The 26,980-nt window shown below is 41.1% G+C and overlaps 2 protein-coding genes across 4 annotated transcripts in view; one reads left to right on the top strand and one right to left on the bottom strand.

Annotated features, from left to right (window-relative positions):
- Positions 1-4,993: 4,993 nt before the first annotated feature.
- Positions 4,994-12,817, top strand: LOC100695883 (placenta associated 9). The gene is made up of 3 exons (XM_003458693.5): positions 4,994-5,300; positions 11,887-11,978; positions 12,337-12,817. The coding sequence occupies exons 1-3, from the start codon at positions 5,237-5,239 to the stop codon at positions 12,484-12,486; spliced, it is 306 nt and encodes a 101-aa protein (XP_003458741.1). The 5' UTR covers positions 4,994-5,236; the 3' UTR covers positions 12,487-12,817.
- Positions 12,362-26,980, bottom strand: part of stk32c (serine/threonine kinase 32C) — a 37,550-nt gene continuing 22,931 nt past the window's right edge. For 2 of the 3 annotated variants that reach the window (XM_019367013.2, XM_019367011.2), the window contains exons 7-10: positions 26,785-26,910; positions 26,295-26,423; positions 21,249-21,316; positions 12,362-17,802 (exon numbers count right to left, since the gene is read on the bottom strand). In XM_019367013.2, the coding sequence (XP_019222558.1) occupies positions 17,595-17,802; positions 21,249-21,316; positions 26,295-26,423; positions 26,785-26,910 (531 nt within the window). In that variant the 3' untranslated portion in view covers positions 12,362-17,594. The other variant, XM_019367015.1, reaches the window with a different exon arrangement.

Below are 26,980 nucleotides of genomic sequence, written 5' to 3'. Positions count from 1 at the left end.
AGGGGCTATTTAAGAAGGGATTACCCATGGACATGTGCGCGGTGGCCATGTAGTGCTTCTCCGGTGGCACGGCCCCTCCCAGAGCTCTATTCCTGTGCTCGCACCGAGATTACTTCCCCTTTTTGTGACGCAGTGCTAATCAGACTGTCTAAGGAGATAGATACAGACTTAGGGTTTATCTAGGAAGCAGTGATCTGGAGCAACACAGAGGAGACAACAATAGATGGAGGATCAGAAATGCATGATTTTTTTTGCCACCAAAATCAATTAAAAAAAGAGACACTTGCAGCAGTTTCATCATTATGTGGCATTTCTCGTATCACAAAGTGATGCAGTCGTTGCAGCCTCTGTGAGATACAGGGAGGGAAACTGCAGGAGATTTTCCATTCAGCTGTCAGATGTAAGTGCTTACATCTGTAAGAAAGTGTAAAAGGATGTTGCAACAGGAGAGACTATGTTCTGGCACCACAAATGAACAGCTGAACATGGTAGAACTGTAGAAAGACAGGCTGCCAGACAGCAGACGCTAAAGGGAAAGCTGAGAACTTGCCCAAACCGGCGGTTTAGACTGCTCAGCTCTGATCAGGCGTCAAAATCTAAAACCTGAAGAGCAGCAGTGTTTCCAGCAGTCACCAGAGTCTCACTGGCAACTGATAAGCTTATTTTCAATTAGTTTCTTAATGAGTTGTTGCCTTTTTAGACAGCTGTGTGTGGAAAAAAGCTCCAACAACAGTTAGGAAAGTGGAATTGGGACTCTGTGCAATCAATTTTGCAACTTCACTGCAAATGGTCAATTTTGGTTAATGTTTTTCATGGTCCAATGACATCTTGAAAAACCTGATTTCAAGGAAACCTGTACAAGATAACTGGTCTCATATTACCTTCAGCTTATACACACTAAACCTGCCAATCTGCTTCGTCAGAAGTGTCTGTCAGGTGGTAGTTTGGGGAAACCATCTTCTCCAAGACATCCAGAGTTGGACTGGCAGCTGAGAACTAACAGTATATCATTTACACCCACTAACTCCATATATTGTAAGTTGTGACAGAACAGCTAGAGTTTGAACTCTCAGCTCCTTTTTATCGCTGTTGACATACACATGAAATACCACTCAAACAGAATTACCAGACGGGTACAAGATAAGATCACAACGTAGGCTATTTGTAGGCACTATAGGGGCGGCACTATATCTCTGCAGAGTACTTTCACCACAATCTGTACTGAGCCATAAGGAAAGTCAAAGTGACCAATGTCTAAAAAAAATTTAGCTAAAATAAAACTAACAAAGGGAGCAACGTTATAGATCCCATCTCTGACGAGAGCTTTATAAACACTTCAAATACAAAATTAGCCAAACAACCAGAAGCCAACTTAGGCCATAGTGTACTGAGGTTTAATGTCATGCATGCTTAGTGTTTGGTTGTTCTAAAATACTTTATAAGCTCTGCAATTTTTCAGTAAGCACATTTTGTGTAGCAATAAACCACCACAACACATATGCTAGTTTTTCTGTTTTGATATATTGCATCAGTGAACAAATGCCAGTCATCAGCCAAAATCATGCTGCTGGTGAAAATCAGGTGATAAAAATACAACAGCCATCATGTAAGATGATACAATGCTAGGTTAAGATCATATCCATTAGGACGTTGGACGATGGTGGTGTAGTGGTTAGCAGTGTTTTGTCATAGTAAGACATTTTTGGGTTTGAATACAACTGTTTGCACATTTGTGGGCTTTCTTTGCATACCCTGCCTTCCTCCCACAGTCCAAAGACATGTAAGTTGGGTTTAAAGGTGATTCTGAAATTGGTTTTGAGTGTGAATGGCTAACACGATGGCCTACAGTAGATACCCTGCCTATCCTGTCACAGCTCCATCCCAATCACAAACCTTAATTGAATACGCAGAAGAAAATAGATGGACGATAACAACTGTTTACTTTGATTTAGTTTGATCATTGTCGATGAGACATTGACTTGTCTCTAAACCAGACTTCACACACACCACCACACATCTCACTCAGATTAGATTTAGCTTCTTACAAAAGTGGCAAAAACACAGTGTATGCCAGAGAGCTGAGGTCACATATTGGCAGCGAGGCGCAATAATGAGATCCGTGTCGAGGTGGAGACGATGAAATGACCACCACCGAGGGTCCCCTTAAGCTCTCCACGACTGTGGTGACATCTGGTCATCATAACTACTGGCAGGCGTCGCAGTAGAAAACAAAGAGACGTATGGACAGGAGGACAGAAATAGGCAGTGGGAAGGTGACCTCGCTTCCAGCAGTCTGTCACACGGCGGCTCAGCGTGATGCTGGCTGTGATCCTCTGGTTGTGAGCTCCTGCAGATGCTCTGTTCTTTACGTTGCGTCTGCTGCCTGAAAACATGCATTAGCTAAATGATCCCAGGGTGAAGTCTGACACATATTTACATTTATTAGCCTGTTGATTGTAAAAAGGGGGGTTGGGGAGGAGAGCTCCAAATTCCAGTTCTAATTCCAGTTCTTTAAAATTATAATGGTACACATATATATGTGTGTATCCATGCAACACCATGGTGACTATAATATGTGTTTGTGTGTGGATTTCATTCATATTAAGGCTAACTGCTACATTTACAGTTGTTGTGTTTTCTAAATAAATGAAATAGCAACTGGGGAAATTGTCTTTATGTTTTATTAAATGTGTCCAACCTTTTGAACATGCAGCATATAAAAGTTTGCGTGTGATTTCTGGCATATTAAATTTACTCTGACAGGATGAAATTATTGTTCTTTCCTTGTGTTTTTGCCCCTTTCAGTTTTTCTTATCCTGTTTTCCTGTTGATGCTTCTGTAAAGGCCGGCCATGTGTGAGACACATAGCTATATTTTCCCGTGTCCTCGGCCTGTATCTGTGGTTTGGATCGGCTAACAGACATAAATGTCCGCTGACTCTCTTTCTCTCCGCTGATCCCTTTGCTCACTTTCCGCCAGTGTTGTTTTCTGCTTCTTAACCTGTAGATCTGCTTAAGCGGCCAAAGAAATGAGCACAGAGCAGGAAGGCTGTAGACAGTCCGGCTTAATAAGGTTAGATAATGCGTAACAGTCTTTGCTGTTTGTGTGTGGCAATGTGTGTGAGTCATCGACACAGAGAGAGCGAGCAGGAGAAGTCAGTTTACTGGGAATAACAGGAACCAATCAATGCGATTATAAAGGGCATTGTCTGCTGCTGAATTGATTTTGATTTCTTCGTCTTCCTGCTGAACAGAAATAACCTCCTGGTGGATTTTCTCAGATAGCCTCAGACCCTCTCTTGATTTGATCAAAAAACTGTTTGAATAATAAAACTGAAATTAAAAGAAAATTGTCTACATCAGTCTTACCTTGTGTCTGGATAGAGATAAGATTGGATGCACTGCAGGGTAGTGATGTAAATCAGTGTAATACAGCACTGCTATGAGTTATAAATAAAACCTTGAAATCTTGTACTTTGGGACATACGCTCACTGGTCACTTTGTTAGGTACACCTCGATGATACCGTGTTGGATGTCCTGTTGTCTTCAGAACTGCCTTAACACTCCCTTTCAACAGGAAAAAACCTCCAGCAGAACCAGGCCCAGGGAGGGGCGGGGCCATCTGCTGCGACCGGTTGGGGTGAGAGAAGGAAGTTCTTCTGCATACTTTGGTTGTAACAAGTAGTTATTCGAGTTACTGCTGCGTTTGCTAATTCTATGATGTCAACAAGGCATTTTCACCCAGAGGACTTTAACTCACTGGATATTTTTTCCTTTTTGGACCATTGTTTTTAAATCCTAGAGACGGTTGTGGGGAAATCACAGAAGATCAGAAGATATCAAACACTTAGTCCTGTGTGTCTGCCACATTCAAAATCACTTTAATCACTTTCCTTCCATATTCTGATGTTCAGTTTGAACTTCAGTATGTTGTCTTTATCATCTCTAACAGCCTAAATGCACTGAGTTGCTGCCATGTGATTGGCTGTTAGCCCACCTGATGTGTGTCCTTTTTGCTGGATAACAGCCTGCAGTGTCTTAGCAGTTGTCTCCTGAGCAATCCCAGCCCATGCTGCCGTCTCGTTGGAAGACAAAATCAAATAAAGTCTTCATATATCCTTCTTTCTTCATGATTTCTTCAAACTTTGATGAGATTCCCAGTTCTAGACACAATGAAGAATCCCCACAGTCTAATACTCCCACCACCGTGTTTCATTGTGGGGACAGTGTTCTTCTGATTGTTCTTTCTCCAAATATAAACAGTTTCATCTCATCTGACCAAAGGACACACTTCCAGTATGCATAACCTTTCTCCAGGTTGTCCTTAGCACACTTTAGTCTGGCTTGAGGGCATTTTTCTCGGTGTGTAACCTCCTCACAGTCCACTCCTGTGCAGAGTTCTTAGTGACTGTCTTCTTTGAGACTCCAATTCCTGACTTGACTAAGTCGTTCACGAGTGTTTTAGCAGTTGTCATTAGACACGTCTCTCACTAGTTTTCTTTCCAGTCTTTAAATCTTTTCCTCCCTCTGCCAGGCTTCTTCTATACTGTGTGGCTCTCCTTGAATTTCTTGATGATATTTCTCACTCCACTTCTTGATGCTTGGAAATGCTGTGATAACTTTGTGTGTCTATCTCCTGCTTTGTGGGCATCACCAATTCTTCTCAAAAAGAAATCATTTATGCTTTCTAAAGAAAACTAGAATGCTTAGAAATACTGTGTTGAAAGTCCCTTGTTCTGTTGAAAAAGCAGTTGGGAAAATTTGGTGGGGGGTCTAATAATTTTGTCCTCACCTGTACCTAATAAAGTGGCTAGTTTGCTGTCTTCCAAATAAACAAAAACAACAAGTCACCACAGGTACTTTTTAGGATGAATGCCAGTAACTCAAAACTAAATACAACCTTGTTTAAAGGCTTGCCAGTGTGCAGCTGTAAAAGACGAGTCCCCTCCCCAGAACATCTCTCCCGCCCCTTCCCAGAATCTGAACTTTTTGTCCCGCTTCTAATGTTTTCATTAGGAAAGTGAGCTCAACCAAGTCAGGGAGGGAAGGATTAGAGAGCAAAGGACCGAACACGGGGCAGAGAGGGAGAGGGGAAGAGCTTTATGGGAGCAGAAATCTTTGGTTTTTTGTCCTAATTTTGAGTTAAAGTGATTTCGGGGCTCTCACTTCTTTGTTTCTTTTCTCTCACACTCCTCACTCTTCGCCACCAGCTGCCCACCAGGTTTCTGTCTTCATCATGAGCTGCCCCTCTAGCTCCTCGATTGGATTCCTCCTTCTCCTGATTGGCTATGCCACAGCAGGTAAGGGATGGGGTTAAGTGTGGTGGGGGTGGGGGTCACAGGTCAGACAGGAAGAGTCAGAGAACACAGAACAGAGATCAGCGTTTTGATTCGCTAAAACTGATTTATGGATCAGCTTAGTGGAGATACATCCGATCAACTCCATTCTACTACATACACTATGTGTTTGTAGCACAGTGCAATAGACTTTAGAGGTTTACAGATGTGTGTGTGTGTGTGTGTGTGTGTGTGTGTGTGTGTGTGTGTGTGTGTGTGTGTGTGTGTGCGCGCATGTGTGCTCACATGAAAGCCAAACTGACATCATGCATGTTTGAGTGTGTTCGGGATTTTGCCAGCACATCTGTTACTAATTTAACTGCAGCTCTGGCTACACTTGAGCGAATACGTTGCCAGCATTTCTCAAACAATCACCTCATGTATCGTGTTCATCTGCCGCTTCAAACCAGCATTTCTAAGCTCTGCGTGTTCCAGTGTCACCGAAATCTAATGGAAATTCAGAAATATGTGGGACAATCCCTCAGAGCCAAATCTGTGTGTGACAGCCTCAGAGTGTGAATTACACTGACTTCATACTACAAGAATGGCCAACTGCAGGAAGCAAACAGAGTGAACACACACAAACACACACGCAGCAGTTGATGTCATCTAAAAAGCTTCGTTTTTATTTCACACACTAAGTATAAAAAGATAATGGGGTCATACAATAGTTATAGACTCGTGTGTTGGGTTTTCTTGAAAAAAGAAAAGATGTAAATGCTACAAATAGAAAAAGTAGTGAAAACTGTTGAACTGTCACAGAGCAAGAGGCAAAAGCAGTGGACGTGACAGTTGACTTGTAAGCACAGAAACCAGATGGCTTTTCTGATGAACTTAACACGCTGAATATAGTTCAAGTTTGTTTGTTTTTACATGAAAGAATGGAAGCGTCAGCCTGAAAGTCAGTGAAAAGTGAAGTCAACTGAAATCAGCTGATTATATTCAAGTGAAGCAGGGGTAGTGCTGTCTTTAGTTATTTCACAGTCAGCTGAAAGTAGCATTCAGCTGACTGATGTGTCAACTAAACTGGAGTCACTGCATGCCACTGAGGCAGCCACCCATCCATCCATCCATCCATCCATCCATCCATCCATCCTTCCATCCACCCATCCATCCATCCATCCTTCCATCCACCCATCCATCCATCCAGCAGCCATCCATCCATCCAGCATCCATCCATCCATCATCCATGCACCATCCATCCATCCATCCATGCATCATCCATCCATCCATCCATCCATCCATCCATCCATCCATCCATCCATCCATCCATCCATCATCCATGCATCATCCATCCATCCATCCAGCCAGCCAGCCATCTAGCCAGCCAGCCAGCATCCATCCATCCATCCAGCATCCATCCATCCATTCATCCATGCATCATCCATCCTTCCATCCACCCATCCATCCATCCATCATCCATCCATCCATCCATCCATCCATCCATCCATCCAGCATCCATCCATCCATTCATCCATCCATCCATCATGCATGCATCATCCATCCAGCCAGCCAGCCAGCCATCCATCTAGCATCCATCCATCCATCCTTGGCAGCAGTCTAAAGCTTGATTTAGACCTCTACAATAAATCTCTGTCCTAATTTATGCAGTAACCGGAATCTTGTATCCCCACACCACAACCTTCCACACCATTCAAGTCGTTGTGGTATGCATCGACCTAGCATGTAGTTATACTTCTCAGGAGGTGCCTGCCAGGTTACGTAGAAGGCTGTAAAAATGGGGTTCTGGTTATGGCATAAGTTACGACGTAGATCTGACGCAGAAGTATAATTCACGTGTAAGCAGGGATGACCTCCCGCTTCCCAGTCACCTCCTCCAGCTCTTCTGGTGGGATACCAAGACCAAGCCAGCCGAGGGATGTATTCTCTCCTGCTTCTGCTTCTAGGAGGCTTCCAGGAGGCTGTTTTACTCTGAACCCTTTCCAAATGTCCAAGCTTCTCCCTCTATATCTATTTGAGAGTACCACCACCCCAGAGGAAGTAATTTCATTCCTTCTGTCATTACCAAAAGCTCATGACCGTGGGTAGAAGTAGAAACATGGGTCCACTGGTAAATCACCAACTGTGCTTTTATGCTCAGATCTTTACTACAACAGACCAGTACTGCAGAAGGTTTTAAACTGAAAGGAGAAGGTAAAGTTACCAAACCGAAGTGTCAGTTTGGATGTCAGCAGTGTGGAAGCAGCTATAAGGAGTAAGGAGGAAAGGTCTGAAATGTCAGCTGACGTGTAGCTTAAACTTTAAAAGTAATGCGGCTGTCAGTTAAACAGTGAGCTCTGACCTGTATTGACTTCTCAATTTTACACTCAGCTGAACTGCTCTCCTATAGAGAGCCACGAAAAGCATCACATACAAACACGCTGAACACACACACCAGGTCGTTGACCTTTGTCCTCAGCTGCAGCACGGTGCTGTATTAGATCATCATATCTGTGTTTGCTTTTCCTGTGGTGTGTTTTCTTGATGTGTGTTTACGTGTGCATGTGTGTCGGGAGTAGTGGGGTGTTTTGTGATTTCTTAACCTCTTGGAAGAGCTCTGAAAGAGCAAAAACAGTCTTCAGCGAGATGGCCTGAAAGCACATGCCAACATAAACAGGAACAAATGCCTTCTTGCTGTTTGTTAACATAAGCTGGCGATTTCGCATCCGCCCCTTTTTATCGCATCTGCATTTTTGCAGACTCAGTGAGCGCCACATACATCACAAACTTCAGCATGTAGCTCCCCGTTGCAAGTTTTACTCTAAAAGAGCAGGCTGCGCTGTGTAGACGCTGACACTTAGATGGAAGCGCAGCTGTGGTTTGGAGGAATTTCAGCCCCCCTCACTCCCAACCAGATCCCTCCGTTTCTTCCCCCCGTTGTTTTTGATTTTGAAACCAGCAGCACATTCACTACAACAAAAGATTGTGGCTGTTGTGAGATCCAACAGCGAGAACCACCACTTTGATAAATTCACATCTGGCTCTTTAGTGTAGATCCAGTGTAGGAAAACTTCATGTCTTTTGCAGACTTTTCATAATTCATCTGTCACTGTCAAATCAAAGCAGCGAGCTTTGCCAAGTCCTCATACACAAGAGCGAGTGCAACAAAACCCCCACTGCAGAGCACACAGCGAGGAAGACATCTGCTTAGTCCGCTCGCTGGGAAGCCTGATGAATTTAATGTACCTTCCATCATCCATCGCTCTTTCTTGGCCCGTTTCCTGCATGTACTGAACTTGGCACTCTCTGGACACCATAATGGTGCTTGTAAAAATGTTTCCATGAGAGGTTGTAGTAAAATCAGGGCAGCTTGATGTTCAGGTACAGCTGAACAGAGGAGTACAATGTACAGAAAGAGATACAGACCAACTGCTGGGGGAGGCTTTAGTTTAGTTGTCAATGTTGAACTAAGGCGTCAGTAGTTTGTATATAACTTTATGATGTATTTATTCACTGCTCCAAATCATAATACCTAGAAATTACCAGCTCTTTAAATGACTAGAAGATGAACAAAGCCACAGTATCTCTGCTTAACTTGTGCTGTTTTTGTCTAAGATGAATACTTCCATACGTTTGACCATTTGAACCTTTCATACTAAATATAGAGGACATTACAATGTAGAGGCATGAGATGAGAAAAGATGTAGTCTTGTTAAACAAAGGATGTTCATGCAGTTGGAAATGGCTCAGTGAAAGTCGTCAACTCTTTGTGTGTTGGCCACAAAAGAAAAAATGACTAATTGACCCCTAACTACAATACTTAGTTAGGGGTCAGGGTCAGCCAAACACTTCATAAAGCTCACTAATCCTCAATAACTGCGCATGTTGTCAAGCTTTAGCCGTCTACATTCACACCAAGTGTTTCATTGTTTCTAAATGAGAGTGACGGCACAGCTGCAAGCATTCAGCCAATGGATGAGACAGTCACTTTACTTTATAAAGAATAAATACTATCAAGGGGAGCTTGGCCTGTCGCCGATAAGAAGACATTAAAAAAGAAGCAGAGAGCTGCAAGTGAACGGAAGCTTCCCCCAAATACCCGGGCTTCAAAGAGAAACAGATAATTGGAAACTTAACTGTGAGAAGGGAAATGCCTGGGACAATGCATGTGGCCCTCTCTGGCCTGCTGAAGCGAATTAACACCAAGCATCATGGCTGTCTCCTCAGCATACTAACTGTGGCCTTCAAGTACGCCTGATCAATCAGCTGCTGTTTAACTAAAGAGTCACATAATTCAAGAAAATATAAACTGTTAAAAGGAGCATTGCATTTGGAAACAAGCAGATAAGCAACATAAGCTAAAAGCACATTTCCTCTGGTTAGGTTTCAGCTCTACCTTAAATTCATGTCCTTTGTTTATGTATAGTGAGATGACAAAGACTTGTTTCTTTATAAGGACATGTAACAATAATATATACTTTGATATTTATTTGTTTTCTTTGCAAGCTAAAGTCAAGCAGCACAGAAACCTTTTCAGTTTTAAAGACAAACTAAACCCAACCTGTAATTCTTGAGCTTGTTTACATGGAGTACCATTATGTTTGCATGGCCAAACGCTGCATGTAACATATATATATTTAAAAGACACATTCAAGGGACTTAAGGGACACAGCACCCGTAATGATTTCTTTGGTCAATAACTTAAAATCCCATTAATAGTACACATGGTACCTCACTGGATTCACATGTTTGCAGGCAATCTGAAGGTTTTATCTGCAGGCTGATTATTTAACCTTCAGAATAATTCATTTATATTTGACATATATTAATATTCTCTATAATATTAATGTTAATGACACAGAAAAAACACAAAAACTTAAAAAAGAAAAGTTTCACATAGTTTTAGTAATACTTGGCTTAGGGTTTACTCGGTCCTGTTTGTCAAAAACATCTTCAGCTTGACTAGAAAGAATTATCGTCTGTTAAGCTATATGTCTGTGATATATAAGGACTTCAGTTCTAATTCGTCATCATGTTTTTAGTGTTTAGTCAAACAAAACTTCAAACTACAGTCAGTCGTTTAGCTTAGCTTCATAGAAATAGTGGAAAACATAAGAAATAATTAGACTGGCTTTGTCTGAAGGTAACGAAATCAGCCACAAGCTCCTCTAAAACCTCTCAGACAGAGCAGGAAATACATTTTCATCCTCAAACACTCAGTGAGAGAAATGTAGAGATGATGATAGATGTGAGCTAGCTAGCACAGACACCAGTTTGGGAGTGTTTTTTGTCCTTAGACTAATTCACCTCACCATGAACTCTTGTTCTTCTCATATTTCCCTCCAGTCTTGTTGTCTATTAACTCCTCTTCTCTCTTGGTTTTTGAAACAGTTTGACAAAGCCTCGATCTGCCACTCAAGCCAACAAATCCAGAGCCTTTTTGGTGGCATGGATGGAAAAAATATTATTGGGTAGCCACAAAATTTTGCTTGACTTGATACATGAGAATGTGATAATGAAGTCCTAACCACAAGTTAATAAGGCACTGTGGCAACATCTTAGTAATGCATGGCCACAAGATAGGAACTCTATTGTTTACCCACCACACCAGCCAAGTACGGCTATTATCTCATAAAGCACGAATGAACTGGATTTAATTGGATTTAATTTTATTTCTGAATGATTATCCTTCAAGACCCATCAAGATTTTCATCAGACTGTTAACATTTCCCATGATGTGGTAAACTCCACAGGGTTTGCCAATAAAGGGTTTTAGGTTGGCAAATATTGTGTATATAAAACACTTTGGACACATAGATAGGAGCAATGTTGACAGGAAGTGCCTTTATTTCTTATTTAGGGGTTTCTGGGATGTTAGAAACAAGAGGCAAGAGTTTGTACATTATTCTTCGTAAAGCTACAGTATGTTGGCAAGAATATTCAGTTTGAACCACACCCATGTGGTTATTATTTGAAGTTTGCACTATTTTTAAATGCATTCATGCTTTTGGGGGATAACAGCCCTATTAAGATTGCCCAGAGTTGTAGGTAAATGGCAGATTCCATATCTTATGGCTATGCACTGCTAAGACACGGTCATGTTTAAATGATATGCTTCCCGTGCATTATTAACCTGTGACCAGCAGCTGCATGCCACCATGGTGGTCCTGTAAAAACATGCCTGCTTTTGCGTTATCTTTGCATGCAGTTGTATTGTTCTAATTTACCTCCAGTCCTGCGTGAACACAGTGAGCCTAGGATTACACAACTCTGAGCTGATATAAAACAGATGAGTGATCGATCTTTTAGTTCAGCTCTCCTAATCAGCTGGCTGCATTGTGGCGTGACAAAGGCACTGATGTTAACTTTTATACCTCAGCAATAATGTGACCTCTCTCTTTAACTTCCCATACTGGAGCAGTTCCTTTAGTGTGTGATTAAAGTTTTGTTAAGCTCACAGGAATAAATACATCTCCTTATTCTCGTCTCTCATACTGTGTTAAAATCAGCATATTATTAAAGCACGAGTACCTTTCATGATTTATTATTACATCTTGTTTGCTTATACTGTGCATCTGTAACACTGAGTATACATCTAATGTGTTTTCAGGTCCTGAGCCCGACCTTCTGCCTCGAGCGGTGCGTTCAAGCGCCTGTCAGGAGCACACGAATCTTCACCACCGCCTGGATGTAGTGGAGAAGGTGTAGTTTCTAATTAACCTCACATTTAGGCCTCAGTGGTTTGAAACCATCAGGGTTTGGAACTCCTTCCCTCCTTGGTTTTGTCAGAATGAATACCTAAAATTCCTCAAGATTTCCTACAAAATAAATTTTTTTCATAACTTTTTTAATACACTAGTGATCTACTCCAGATCTCTACATTCATCTCATCCGGCAAACCCCAGTCTTGCTCAGATCTTACCTTACGTTACCAGCAGTTTTGGGAAACTGTTTTATTCATTCAGATTCATTATTCATCAGTGATGATTCTATTATTCATACTACAACTTATTAATGTATTATTTATTTGTCAACCGCGTATGTCTCACGCTTCCTGCAGCAAGTGGAGGACACGGTTGAAAAATTGGAGGTTGAGCTGGCTGCTCTTCTGGATGCCATTGAGGCCCCAAAGTGGCGCCACCTGATGGACAATGTGGGAAAGACGGCTGTGGACATCCTTGAAGATCCAGGGGAGAGAAGCCAGTCCTGAGCCAAGCAGACATCCATATAGGGTGGACTTTGAATTTTCTTTTTAAAGAAAAAACTCAAAACTGTGTGTCCATTGATTCTTTATTTTTCCATATGAAGTTTGTATCGTACAAGAAAAAAAAGAGGAATTGTTTTGAACAAAGCCAAGCCTCTGCATTATGTATAGTTACAAATCCTGTGACAGCCTCGTCTCTATTCTAGCCAGTCCTGGATTCCTCTTCACTGTACACTGCTATTTAGAGATCAGTTCACTAGGGATGCCTCTGTTCACCCAGTACATGCCCCTGCTCTTCACTGCCCCCTACTGTCCGCAAACAAACTTTGCCATTAAAGCTGCATTTGGGTAAAAATGACACACACACACACACCAAATTACTGGAAGGAGATTTATTTTCGTTATCAAAGCGATTGAAGCAGCATGTTTTCTGAACACACGGAGCAGTTTCCGTTTCAGCAACAAGGCCTTTCACTGATTCCCTGTAAAAATCCTGCAGCACAAGAACATTATGCAAAGTAGGATCATAAGGGAGGAAACGAGTGGCATGGATCACATTTTTCTTCTCGATTTCTTTTCTCGATGGGGCACTGAGTTTCAAACTGTATCCACAGAGTTAAGACACCTACAGAATCTCAAAAGAGTTGGTGAGAAAATGGTTGAGACATGCTGCTGCTGGTCAAACCCTATAGCACGACGGCTCGTTTTAAAACACAGAACATTAATACATGAAGAAATATGTCAGGAGGGTTTGCAAGCACGATCCAAGTAGGAATGATCACTGATATCAAGGAACGAAAGTCTAGATCAGTTTGGTGTAGCTTTGAGAAAAGCTACGCCTAAATCAACTGTTGAAATCAAATATTTTCCATTTACATAATTAACACATTTTTCCACACGCTCCTCGGGCCTACGATGAGTCTGATGCTGTGCCGACAGAGTCTGAGAAATAACCACAAATGGAGACAATCAGTTTTATTTTGTTTTTTTCCTTTTTTAATGCAGCAATTTCTGTATTGAGGTGAAGTGAAAACTTGCCCCAGTTTCAAATCTTCATCTTCTGCTGCAGAGACAACAATGCAACACTTAATCCACAACAGACACACAGCTGCTGACCTCATTCCACTCACCATGAGGGTACGAGCCTGTATACTTGGAACAAAGCATTAAGACAACCTACAGGATGTCAAAAAGGTACTGCATATCATCTAAAATATCATGCCATCCATGTAACACTGGGATTATACGATTTGTACAGCTTAAAGTTCACAAAACTCACTGTCCAGAAACAGTCACGCAGGCCGGTTATACTCTGATTTTGGACTGTGTCGATAATCAGGTGAGCGTCGAGGTATGCTATTACCAAAAGCTTGTGCATGCACAAATCAGCCGGTAGGGCTCAAGCTCCAGGCTTTGGCAAAAAACAGGCTTATACTGTAAAGGTACATGCAAAATAAAAGCACAGGGCTCAAGACTATTCAATTTCTCACACGTTTTGGCAGACTTGGAAGATAACATTTCATGTCTCTTTAAGAAAGCTTCTTAATCTAATCATAATGTAGTGTTTTAAGAAACAGCTTACTTTTGGGAAATACACCTATTTGCTTTCCCTTTGGGAACAAGGTCACAAAGCATCTGTCATTCAGGTTTGAGCGTCAACTGCACAGCTAGAGCTGGGAAACCGTTAGCCTAGCTTAACAGTGGAAGTTACATCATTTTATCAACTTCCTACTTGTCTGAGTTTTATTGGAGATTTAAAAATTCAACAAGCACTTAATAATAGATCCATTTTATTTAAAAAAAACAAAAAAAACTTTAACAAGCAGTCAGCCTGCGTTTTGAAAGTATCAGCTATTACGTTAGCTTAAAATTAGCTATGGTGACCACACAGCAGCCATTTTGACATAAAATGCTAAATAAACATAGGTCAACTTATCACATTAATTAAAGCTTTTCAAAGTTTAAATAACAGAACCTTCATTAATGGCATTTGTAGAACATGTTTACCTGGTATTTCATATTAAAATGGCTGGTGTGAAAAAGCTGTAATTACAAGTCTCCGTATCCTAGCGTCTAATGTTAGCAAGCTAGCTAAGAGCAAACATGTCATAAGCCAAATTTGATACCGTCTTTTGTCTCTTTTGATAGAGGTTAATGCAATGTTCACATCATATCAGAGTTACTGTGAACACTGTAAATATTTTTCAACCCTGCATGTGCGAAACTGTAGTTTCACGACTGCGCTCCTAGTAAAAATATACCCTCTGTGCTAGGCTAACACATCGATCTGTCAAATTGTGAAGCAGCCCATACCTGAACTAATGAGCTAATGTATTATTACAGTAGAATATACAGAGCTCTGTGTGCTTTGGATTTCATCTTAGATTCATATTTAAGTTTCCATTTGAAACATGTCAACTGGTAACACTTTACTATCAAGTGACATTACTTGAATAAAATGTATCAGAGTTTGGCTTTTTTTCATAATTATGTTAGAACAATCTGTTACTAGGCAACTCTCACATTATAACACTGAAAGAACATTAACACAGAATTCATCAAGTTCTTATTTGTAGCTTTAAAAACAGAAAGACGTTACAAAGCTGGAGCAGCCCTGCCAGCAAAATCACAACTCTTGCCTGTCAGATGACCATCGCCTGAAATCCCTCCACAGCCTGCTGTACAGATCCATCTGGCTCTCTTACGATCTGCATGTGATGTTTCAAACTGGAAACTAAATCAAACCATTGGTGGTTCAGCAGCCCAGTTAGTGGTGTAGCTATATGTTGAACGTTTTATCCATCCTTTAAGGACCACTCATTCACTACATCTAGCTGTTTAACCAGCAGAGCACATTAACACTACATTAATATTTATATAAGAATTAATCACACAAGACAAATGGTAACTTATAAGCTTTTACAGGTTTTGGTAAGGTGTTTTGCCCTGTGGCTACTCTTTATGTTAAGCTAGGCTAATCACTACCTTACTCTAGCTCTTTATTTAAAACAAAGACATGAGTATTGATCTTCCTCGGAAAGCCACTGGGCCTAAATTAATCCCCCTGTTGGGCACAAGAACATCATTTTTTTTAATACGAAAGCTTCAATCACCAAGTTGGTTAACAGCTGGGCATTAACTAACTGTTTCTGTTAGCTGTTTAGGCGAAAGTAAAGAAAGAGTGAAGCAAATATTGTAGCTAATACTGTTTTACCTGCTCGTGTGATATTTCACTCATGTCCACTAATTACACTGTGGAGACTAGACCATTCGTTGACCGAGCAGAGTGGCAAAACTCTCTGGTTTCATCCTCATCATCCATTAGGAGTGCAGAGATGCACTTAAGCCAACACTGTTCTGTCTGCACCTCACAATTAACATTACAGCAGGCGATGGCACAAAATTAACTGAGTGCAACATTAAATTGTGGCTCCAACCCCCAAAGGTTAGTCAAAGCTGCCGGGGTAAACAGCTCTACTGGTGGAAATGCTGCATCAAGACAGCAAACAGGTGTATTTCCCAAGATGCATTACCTGAAATAGACAGTTTGCACATCATCACATTATGATTGTATAAATTACGGTGTCTTCACTTGCAGAAATAACTGACTTTATGTTATCAGAGGGATAAAGAGACATACATTCACACACTCAAAGTTCCTTAGAAATGGTTGCAAATGGTAGAAAAGCTTTGGCATATATTGCCTACAAGTTGTGCCTGCACACTTGGAAAGAAGAGCGGGATGAAGTGGTGTGAAGCTTCACACAGCTCTTCCTTAAGTTTACACGTCGAGTTAGCAGTCCCACATAAAACTGTGGTGAGTTTAATTACCTACACTGTATGCTATTTACACGGTTTTTCAATTTGTTAGGCCTTCGGGTTTTTAAGGTGGTCTTTTGCTACATATTCTCAGACTGAGATTAACGGCGCCACCCTAAAATGTACCACTCTCACTACGACAATCAAAGAGTAGCTCATCAATGCGGTTTGACGTTCCGACAGGGCACAGCTACCCCAAACCAACCTCTACAGGGAGATGATCTTTATCCTAAACCAAGCACTTAACAAGATGATGAAGTCTAGTAAAGCAAACTGAGCTTTCTTAAAGATTTGTAAAGGATGCCATTGTTGGCAATGAGCTGAGTTTCAGAACCCTCTTTGGGTCAGAGCTTGGTGCAGGGCTAAAATACTATATCTTCATAAGCGTTTTGGACACAGTGACAAGCACAACCTTTCATTCTGATTGCTGGACTGATTTTAACTTCAGTACCTTATCGTCCTAAAAAGGCCTGAAGGGGAAAAAAGAAAAAACAGCTAGCTGGTTAAGACTTAAAAGAGGAAAATCTGCCCTAAAATGCATCCATGGCTACGGTGTGATTAACAAATACCGATTATCATCGACAGGCACAACTTTAAACAGGTTTACAACATGAAACCAGTCACACTGTCTTTGCTGACTGCAGAAAGCCATCAACACTTACTGGAAATGTATCACAGGAAGGTGTTGCAACAAGAGGAAGGCGCTCCAGGAGGAAAAAAATGTTCCAAATTAGGGCACACATCACATGAAAGTGGGGGAAGAGTGAACTGAAGACACAGGCAATAAAATAAACCGAGTGCCTTTGTGTGCTGAATAATTCAGTCGTCCCCCATCGGATCTGGAACAGGGATAATAAAGGGAGGCACCTCCACCAAAACCACTAACTTCATTCAAAAAGCCGCAGACTGCTATTGCTCGGGATGTCATCATGCTCGCGTGGCTTTCTGCTTATGGAACGACACCTCCTAGTAAGTGATACCTTATTATTTGTCATGCTATACTGTAACATTGCATAGAAGTTGGAGCTTACTCTAGGGCGGTAGGTACAATAGGCAGGGACTCTCTGGGATTCCGCTTCATTCATGCCTTACCAAAAAGATGCTATGGGGGGGCGGGGGGCGTAAATGATGGGAACCGTTTTGGGAGCTGCTGCTGTGCGTCAAGTTGCCACGCTGTCCGTTTCCTCCGCTGTAGGCTACGACATGAGAGAGAGGTGAGAAGGTATCTATTGGCATGGCACAAACACCGCAGCCGCCAGAGAGAGCTGCCATCGTCACTGTGAGGCGATGTGGGGCTAGCAGCTGCCGGGGGAGGAACACACTGAGCCGCACATGCTCAGTTTGGAGGCAGACTCGGGCGCCTGCTCGGGATCAGCTTCCGGTCCTGGTTCTGGCTCGTTCACGTCCTCATCGGCGGCTCCGCTTTCTGCCTCTCCGTCCCCGTCGCCGCTAGCGTCATAATTCCCGGCCTCTGACTGACCCTCCTCCTGACGCTTTTTCAACCTGAGAGAAACAGTGACTCATGAATATGTAAACACACGTGTGCATGTTTGCCCTGTGCACTTCTTTTCTTCTCTTTCCCTTCACTCTCCATTCGCCTGCTGCAGGTGGCTGCCTCTAACCTGGACATCTCTTCCTGTCCTAAGGTAGTTCTTCCTCCCCGCAGTCACCAAGTGCCTGCTCAGAGGGGATACATCTTATAGTTTTGAATATAATTAACTCACTATACAAACCATTCAAGATAAACTAACTGTGAACTGGCTCTATATGAAATCACCACATTTATGATGGCAGCCGAGATACGCCCCCATGTTGTATAATTACATTATTTTTCCAATCTTTTCAGCTATAAAATCCTCAGAAAAATAGTCAAGAGGCCTTTAGACTTTACTATATAATGCATATCACTGCGCATAACTCTAGACATTATGCCCTCTATTATAAATAGAAGTAACATGCCATTAATCAGACCAATAGGATATAATAAGACATTTGCCATAGAGGACTGCAGTAACATTGCAGCGGCAGGACCTGGTCAATAATAAATGAGGCAATAATTTAGAGCAGCACTGAACCAATATTGCTCACTTCACATACAAAGAGATACATTCTATGATAAATGGACTGTAAAGTAGTAATTTATGTCGTGCAGTGTGTATTCTGCAGATGTAAAGAAAACATTAGATGCATTATATTTAGCTACACTCTTAAAAAGCCTCCTGTCATCTCTGATTTACATAACCGAGTCATTTCATTACAGAAGCCTGGCTGTCGTACAGGTCTGGACTAATATGTAATGCTTTTCTTCCTATACCAGTAACTCTATGCTGCATGCTCTTGTGTTTTTTTGTTTTTGAATCACTGGAGGATTAAATTAGCATTTGCTGTACCTGTTCACATATGGCAGCCCTTAACTTTCCATCTGACAGTGTTCCCACTGCAATCTTACGGGCATTTCCAGTGTCAGCCCCACATTCACCAAAGCAGTCATGGTATAAGTAAAGGTGACAGTTTTTTTTTTTAACTCATCATTATGACTGCAAACCTTTGAAGTGCAGATTTATTTTTATAGATCTGACTATCATCATGAATTGTTATTGTGCCGCCTTAGTTTTGAAAGTGCGTGTGGACACGTAGGGGGGAAAATACACTGATATCGCTGCAGCAAAGTCTGACAGCAGGAGAAACTGGAGCAGTCAAAACAATCAGACGGGTCTTAAACAAACCTCCAGATTAGTCAAACAATCAGTATGCACAGTCAGAAATATTTGATTGTGTGCTGTATCTGCAATGTAACAAACACAACGGAGGCGGAAAAGGTGGAAAAAAGAAATGAAATCGCCCATACAGAAAAGAAATGTAGTAAATATTTATGTATTATATGTCGCATACAATGTACATTCCTTATACTATCGTATGAAACTGGCATCCTCAGCATTTTTATCATACAAGATATTACACTCGATCCATATTGGTTTTTTTATCCATATAGTTGTTGTTGTTTTTTTTTTAAAGTTGTTTAATATATTTGGGAGGCTTTTTACAGGTTTTAATGGTACTGGAACTGAGTGAGATCCTATTAAATTTAATATGAAGGGTTAGTTTTTGTTTGTTTGTTTTTTCCACTGGCCATCTTTCTTCTGAACAACAACAACCTCTTAAGATCCTGCCAAAGCATTTTAGTTGGTTTGAGGTCTGGGTCATAGTAACACCTTGATTCCTTTCTTTTTTTTAGCCATTCTGTTGTAAATTTGATGATGCACTTAGCACCGTTGTCATGTTGCATGACCCAGTTTCTGCCACGCTTTAGCTGACACGCATGGTCTCATTTGACTCTAGAATACTTTGGTATACAGAGCAGTTCATGGTCGACTGTGAGGTATCCAGGTCCCATGGTTGCGAAAAAAACCCCAAAACCAAACCCATCACCCCTCCACCACCGTGCTTGGCCGTTGTTATAAGGAGTTTGAGCTGATGATCTGGTTTGGGTTAGGTCAAACATGGCACTGCTCATTATAGACAAACATCTCCATTTTAGTCTTCTATGTTTAAAAGACATAATTACAGAAGTCTTGCAGTTCGTTCAGTTGTATCTTTCCAAAGCAAACCTTTGCATCCAGTGAATTCAAGCTTTCTCCTGGCAACCCTTTTTAACAAACCACCCCTGCTTACTCGTTTTCTAATCGTACTGTCATGAAATGTAACATTCTAACTGACGCCTGTACAGTCTGAGATGCAGGTTTTTTGCAGTTTCGCTGAGCATTGCATTGAAGACTCCTTGATTGATTGTGGCATTGTCACATACGTGAATGTTCCAGACCTAAAGACTCGTGTCCATACTTCCTGTTGACCAATTAATCAAGTGCATTTGATTCGCAGCAGCTACTTATACTCTTAATTCCTATGGAAGCAGTAAGGGTGTACTTAGCTTTTTACAGGACTGCAAAAAGTCCTCTGAAACTTTTTTCACACGACTGTTTATTTTCACAAGTTAGACGTTGTGTAGGACTCTGCTTTTTGTCCGTCTCCTACACGAATATCTTATGAAATAAACATGCAAATAAATCTAAAAGAGGGGAAAAATGTAAAAGGAGACACTTTCATGATTAAACAGTAAAGGCGTATAATTTTGATATAATATCTACAAGCGTAGGTTGTAAGAAATTTATATTTTTTTGCATTTTTTTCCCAGATGTTTCTCAGCACCAGCAGCACCTTGGAAAACAAGAACCATAACATATTTGAAACGATGTATTATTACAGGACTGAATGCTAGCATACTGGTTAGTGCCGACACTTTAGAGCAGGAAGCCAGAACCTGCTTTGGTCCTCCTGATCAACTGAGCCTCTTCTCCTTGTGCCTGCATTGGCTCCTGATTGACATGATTGTGACATAACTGTTAAGCTGACTGGTGATTCTAACAAGGGAGACAAGGACAAGGACAAAGATGCTTTGTTACCTTAGACTGCTGTATATAAGTCTCAATTTGTCTTTGATTTTATGTAATTTAATAAAGGAAACAGTAAAATGTGCCGACCTCTTGTCTCAGGGGTTTAAGGGCAAAATAGCTGGTTTTAACTACATATAAAGTGTCACTAATTTAGCTAAATTACTGCCGTTGGTTTTTCTAAATATATGATTGCTGCTCCTCCAAAATAAGAGGTTGCGAGATAGCTTTAAGATCAAAGACAAATGAACCCCTATGTTGCCTCACAATCTAAGAAAAGAAACATGAAAGAAGATTAAATTTAGCTCCAGCTGAGGATATCAATCCGATTGTTTAAAGGGCAAACAAGGCAAGTCGCAGGAATGTTTCTGTCCTTTGCATTCGTTCTAAAAGGATGACACTAATGGTAGCTAATTTCATTCTGGCTGTGTTGAATAAAAAAAAGAAACCTCTGCTTTTAGCCCATGTTATAGACGGTCTGCTGCTCTTCTGTTCTCTTACTTCTCTCGGTTGAAGATCATGAACTCTTGCTGCACCACTTCAAGGCACTCCTGTAGATAGTCGTTCTCCTGCAGGCAGATGACAGACAAAGCACACTCATCGTCATCTTACACATCGACCTCATCATCATCAGCATCATCGAGAACCGCAGATTTTAAAAAAAAAACACAAAACAAAACTTGACGTCAACTTCAATCTGTCAAGTGCGTGACCTCCCAGGGATATTCATCCTTCCCCCCCGTTGCTCTTTTAAACAAGTCATGAATTGTTTGTGAGCTCTCCTCAAATTGGATGTTTGGCCCAAGACGAAAATAGAAGCTCATATTTCCAAAAGCACTTGGGGCCATGACAACAGCACCGAAGGCTTCATAATTTAATAATCTCAGTAATAACACAGTATGAGTACACGCAAGCGGGCACACACATGTGCTCCACACACAGCGTCTCACAACCCTATTGTTAGAGGTGCACGCTCTTTGCACATGTTCATCAGCCCAGATAACACGTGACACACGCACATGCGCTGATGTCATGATGAGCGTCTGATGGGTGCAGGCTGCTTTTCATAAATACAGAGAGGACATCTCCCGTCTGTGGTAAATAATGTCTCAATCAAACATAACACCAAGGCAAAGAAACAGAGACTGCACTGCTGCAGTTACGCTCTGATCCTGCTCACAGCACACACAAATCAGACAGCAGACCTCATCACGTATTAAGGCGAAATGAAGAGGACATTTATATCTTGCATTGCTATTCATCTGCTATCTCAAAATCCTTTTGTTTTGCTGTAGTTGTTGGAACTGAAATTGAAATTGGTAACATTTAAACTGCAATAATTTTCTTTTTTGGGGATTATTCATTTCATCCTTTAACAGAACAGCCTATTAATTCAATTCAATTTTAATTGTACAGTGCGAAATCACAACAACAGCTGCCTCAAGGCTCTTTATATTGTAAAGTGAGAAATAGAGAGAGAACTCTAAGGCTACGTTCACACTGCAGGTCTTAACGCTCAATTCCTATTTTTTGATCAAATCCGATTTCTTTTGTCTGCTTGTTCACACTAGAAATAAAATGTGACAGCAAACGCGCTCTAATGTGAACGGTTCACAGCCCTCAAAGCAGCGCGCATGCGCAAAAGACGACGTTGCACACAACGCGCTCTGTTTATTGAAGTAAAAATGGCGGCTACAGAGCTAGTAGGTGTTGTTGCAGCAGTCTATCAATTTCTGCACAGTCGTAACCGACAGAATTTTGACAAATTAATTAGAGAAAGAAGGACACTGAGAAAAACGAGAGCCCGTGCTTTAACAATGGCCGCCATGCTTTCTCGTTTGTCTTCTCCGACGCTGATAATTGGCGTCTGTCTTGTGTCAGTGACGTAAAAGATGGATTTAATGCGACATGACCATTCAAACAGCAGTCGCTTTCTAAGACATCAGATATGTATCGGATTAAACCACATACGAAAGTGACCCAGATCGGATTTGAAAATATCGGATTTGTGCTGTTCAAACTGTCATACCATGATCGGACATGGGTCGCAAAGGGTCAAAAAAGTCGGATTTGATGTGCAGTGTGAACGTAGCCTAACAATCAAGTTAGTACTTGGTGACAGTGGAAAGAAAAAAACTCAGTTTTAACAGGAAGAACAGGCTCAGGTAGGGGGACGCAAACTGCCAGGACCGGTGGGGGTTGAGACTCCAAAGATCAACAGCAAGTATTTAACAATATAGGAATTGAGCTGTATGACAGCAAAGGAGAAATTATTGCCTCTGTGAACATGAGCATGATTAGACAGGTGTACAGCATCCGTGTAGAGTATGTCTCACTTTATCCTTCTACTGTATCACAGAGCTAAGAGCACAGGTAATTCACTACAGCTGAGGAAAAAACATTAAAAAAAAAAGATGCCAACTGGCTCACTGCCAATCTAAAAATATACAGTTTTGACAGGATGTGACAGAGCGGAGACAAAGGTAAGCCTGAGCTGCATTGTTATCCTGGAATGGCCCGGGCTCTTCATAAAAACTGTACCAATGAGTAATGCAGTGGGTAAAAATTATTTATACCACTCTTCTGGTGTTCCCTTCATAATCTTTCGCTTTTAGCAATGACAGTTAAGTCTGTCCATATGTATCTGGACAATCAAACACATTTTGACTTTCACCTTTAATTTAAGGGTTATGAAAAAAAAGCTTTGGATTAATTGTTTAGGAATTACAATAATTCATATTTAGAGGCTCAAAAGTAAGCAGGTTATTGATGAGATGTTTCATGCCCTGTTCTCTCATTATTTCATGAGCTGAAGCAGATGAAAGATACGAAGCTGATTCTGAAGTGTTGAACTTGGAAGCTACTTGGTAGTTTTTCACTGAAACTCTGTAAAAATGGATTGACATAGAAATGAAGGAGCCCATCATCAGGCTGAAAAACAAAATAAGCCTATCAGAGAGACACAGAGGAAAAACTTCTCAAGGAGGCAGGCATTTAACTTTCATAGGCTACAATTGAGAGACGCTTTCATGAATGGAAAACCACGCGACTTATCACAATATGGAAAACCACCATTTACACTTGACAAGAAGGCCATTGGGTGACGTCCGTGGGTTCTAGGCTTCATGCAAGTACTAAAAACAATCTTTGTCTTTTCAGTCTCTAAAAATAGAGACTGTGTATTCAAATGACTCTAATTCCTAAACAGTTAATGCAATGCTTTTGTTAAACCCCTTTGATCTTAAGTTGAAAGTCTGCACAATCATACAAGGACTGTGATTCAAAGTCTACTGCAGTGCTGCACAAAGGCAACACTATAGAAAATGTGTAATTGTCCAAAACCTAACAAAAACCTAACTGTACAAAGCAAAAACCACACTAATCTGCTGGAGGTAAGGCTACAAAGATCAAAACAACAGGTAAACAGCAAATCATATCGGTGCCTACGAGAAAATAACTCTTTTGAAGATGAAAAAACTAAAATTATCCCTTTGTATCATCAAAGAGAATAAAGCCCTTTTAACAGATGCAGTGACATCTTCAATTCCACCTTCATACTCGTGGCTCCAAAATCATCCTCCTTAACAGAACATAGTGCTTTTAATGCAGAGGTTATATAACTACTAAGAGCACTAAGAGGACTTCATCTCTTGTTACTAAATATGAAAGAAGATGGAGATCATTTTGCCTTTCTGAGGACAAGGATCCTGTATTTTTATTATTTTTATTGACTTTTCTTTGGTTACAGTGTTTACCAGTTCTCTGGTTTTCACTATTCTTTAGATCAGGGAATAAAAAAAATACACCTTGACACCTTTCTATTGGAACCAATCAGAAGCTTTCTGTAATTTGAGCTATGGTAGCTCGTCTGTTGGATTGGACCACGCGGGCCAACCATCGCTCCCCACCTGTCAGTTCCTTCCTTGGGCCACTTTTGATAGATACTGACCAGTGTTGGTCAAGTTACTTGAAAAAAGTAATCAGTAACTAATTACTGATTACGTCCCCCAAAAAGTAATCCCGTTACTTTACTGATTACTTATTTTCAAAAGTAATTAATTACTTAGTTACTTTTTAAAAACACGATTTACAACCTGAATAGGTGATAAAGCGATAGATCTTTCAGCCCAATTCTACTTTTTCTGCATAATCCATCATACAAAATGTAATCAAATGGAAACGTCTCTTTTTAAAACTTTAAACTTTAAATCTTTTAACTTTATGCATCAAGCAAAAATTTAATTATATGCAACATTCTCTGACTGGAAGAAATTTGTTTAACATTTAAACCTATTTTCTGCACATTCCAGCACATAAAATAAAATATTTTTTTGTGTTTACACTCACTCTTTCAAATAGATGAAAGTAAATCACAGCAGAAAATAAATAAAATCAAAGACTAGCGGTCCTGTTGCTCTATTTTCACCTGTAAAGCAGGAGTGGGTTAGGCGGAGGTTTACCCTGGTGCAGGTGTGCCGCAGCGGTCAGTGGAAGAATCCGCGAGTTTCTCTGTGAATTTCACATTACGTCGTAGCGCACTCGCTGCTTGCTTTGAAGTTTAGGGGGTTTTTTGTCACTTTTTATGGAATCAAACTCAAAATAAGGTCAGTACTTCCACGCTTTAAACGCTGCACGCTCATACTCTCTCCCGCACTCGATATATTATCCATTGTTGATCTGCAGACAGCTGTTGTCACGAACGTCGCACTCGCTTACGTCACTGTCATGAGACATTATCGCAAAAAAATCACGGTTTTAGTAACGCAGTAACGCAGCGTTCCTACGTGAAAGTAACGGTAATCTAATTACTGTTTTTGCAATAGTAATCCCTTACATTATTCGTTACTTGAAAAAAGTAATCAGATTACAGTAACGCGTTACTGCCCATCTCTGATACTAACCACTGCAGACTGGGAACACATGAGCTGTGGTTTTGGAGATGCTCTGACCCAGTCGTCTAGCCATCATAATCTGGCTCTTGTCAGTCTTAATTAAATCCTCGCACTTGTCCATTTTTCCTGCTTCTAACATCAAATTTGTGGACAAAATGTTCACTCGCTCCCTAATATGGCCCAGCTGCTAACAGGTGCCATGATGAACAGATAATCAGTGTTATCATGTCATCTGTCACAGGTCATAATGTTATGCCTGATCATGTATATTTTAAGCATTATAAATCAAATCAAAACTACCAACAGCTACCGACACACTGCCTTGGCACTTCTTTCTCAACAGATTTGAGAACTGATCACAACTAAGCAGTACTAGAAGAAATTTAGGTTATTTTAAGTGGGAAGAACAAAAGTGATATGTTGGCACAAACAGTGTTTCTATTTTTGGTCTGCATCTCTTGCAGTTTAAAAAGTTTCTTTAGCTGTACTGTTTTCGACTCACTAAGAAGCAAATTAATTGCAAACTAATGGTTTAGTTTGTGCCCTCTATGCATAAAAGTCAAAGCTGTTGGTACCAGAGGTATCACACTAAGTGTTGCTTTATGAGATAAAAGAACGGACGCAGCAGCTCTGTGCAGAGGACCGTGTCACTTACAGACTGTGAATCCTTGCTGTTGTCTCGTGATCGGTTCTTTGCCAGCCTCTTTTTCTTCTTGTGAAGAGGACGCGACTCCAGGATCATCTCCTCCAGCTCGAAGGTGGGGTCGCAGTGTAGGCGACCTTTCTGTGTGAGCGAGATGTACGTGAGATAATTAGAAACAAACAGAGGAACAGCATCCATCGTAAATGGACCACAGAGTGCACACACTCTGAGCATCAACAGGGAATAGCACACATGAATGCACTGACATGCAAGCAGGAATATAAGGTGAGTGCACCGCAAAGACGCTGCATGCAGTGTGCATTATTTAGTTGCCAAAAATGCTCATTATGATCAGTAAGCGTGAAGGAGTGCTTCAGTGTGTGTGTGTGTGTGTGTGTGTGTGTGTGTGTGTGTGTGTGTGTGTGTGTGTGTGTGTGTGTGTGTGTGTGTGTGTGTGAGAGAGAGAGAGAGAGAGGGGGGTATGCGATGGCTTTACACTAACATTGGGAACAAATCCAGCCTCCATTTTCTTCTCATACACAGCGTCCCAGTTGACGTCAGCGAGGTAGGGAGCGGTCTGCATGTCAGACAGGCTGGAGAAACGATGCTCTGGGTTCACTGTCAGTAGCTGGAAGGAAAAGACACACACAAGCACACACTTCATCAACATCACTTTCTGAGTAGCAACATCACCTTCA

This window comes from Oreochromis niloticus, linkage group LG13 (assembly GCF_001858045.2).
Source record: "Oreochromis niloticus isolate F11D_XX linkage group LG13, O_niloticus_UMD_NMBU, whole genome shotgun sequence".
Classification (NCBI taxonomy): Eukaryota; Metazoa; Chordata; class Actinopteri; order Cichliformes; family Cichlidae; genus Oreochromis; species Oreochromis niloticus.
This window is presented reverse-complemented; position numbering and strand designations above follow the sequence as displayed.

Excerpts from the sequence above, each read along its gene's own strand:
- LOC100695883 (XM_003458693.5), top strand. The coding sequence starts at position 5,237 with ATGAGCTGCCCCTCTAGCTCCTCGATTGGATTCCTCCTTCTCCTGATT. Across the intron at positions 5,301-11,886 it reads GATTGGCTATGCCACAGCAG|GTCCTGAGCCCGACCTTCTG; the intron begins GTAAGGGATGGG and ends ATGTGTTTTCAG. Across the intron at positions 11,979-12,336 it reads GCCTGGATGTAGTGGAGAAG|CAAGTGGAGGACACGGTTGA; the intron begins GTGTAGTTTCTA and ends CGCTTCCTGCAG.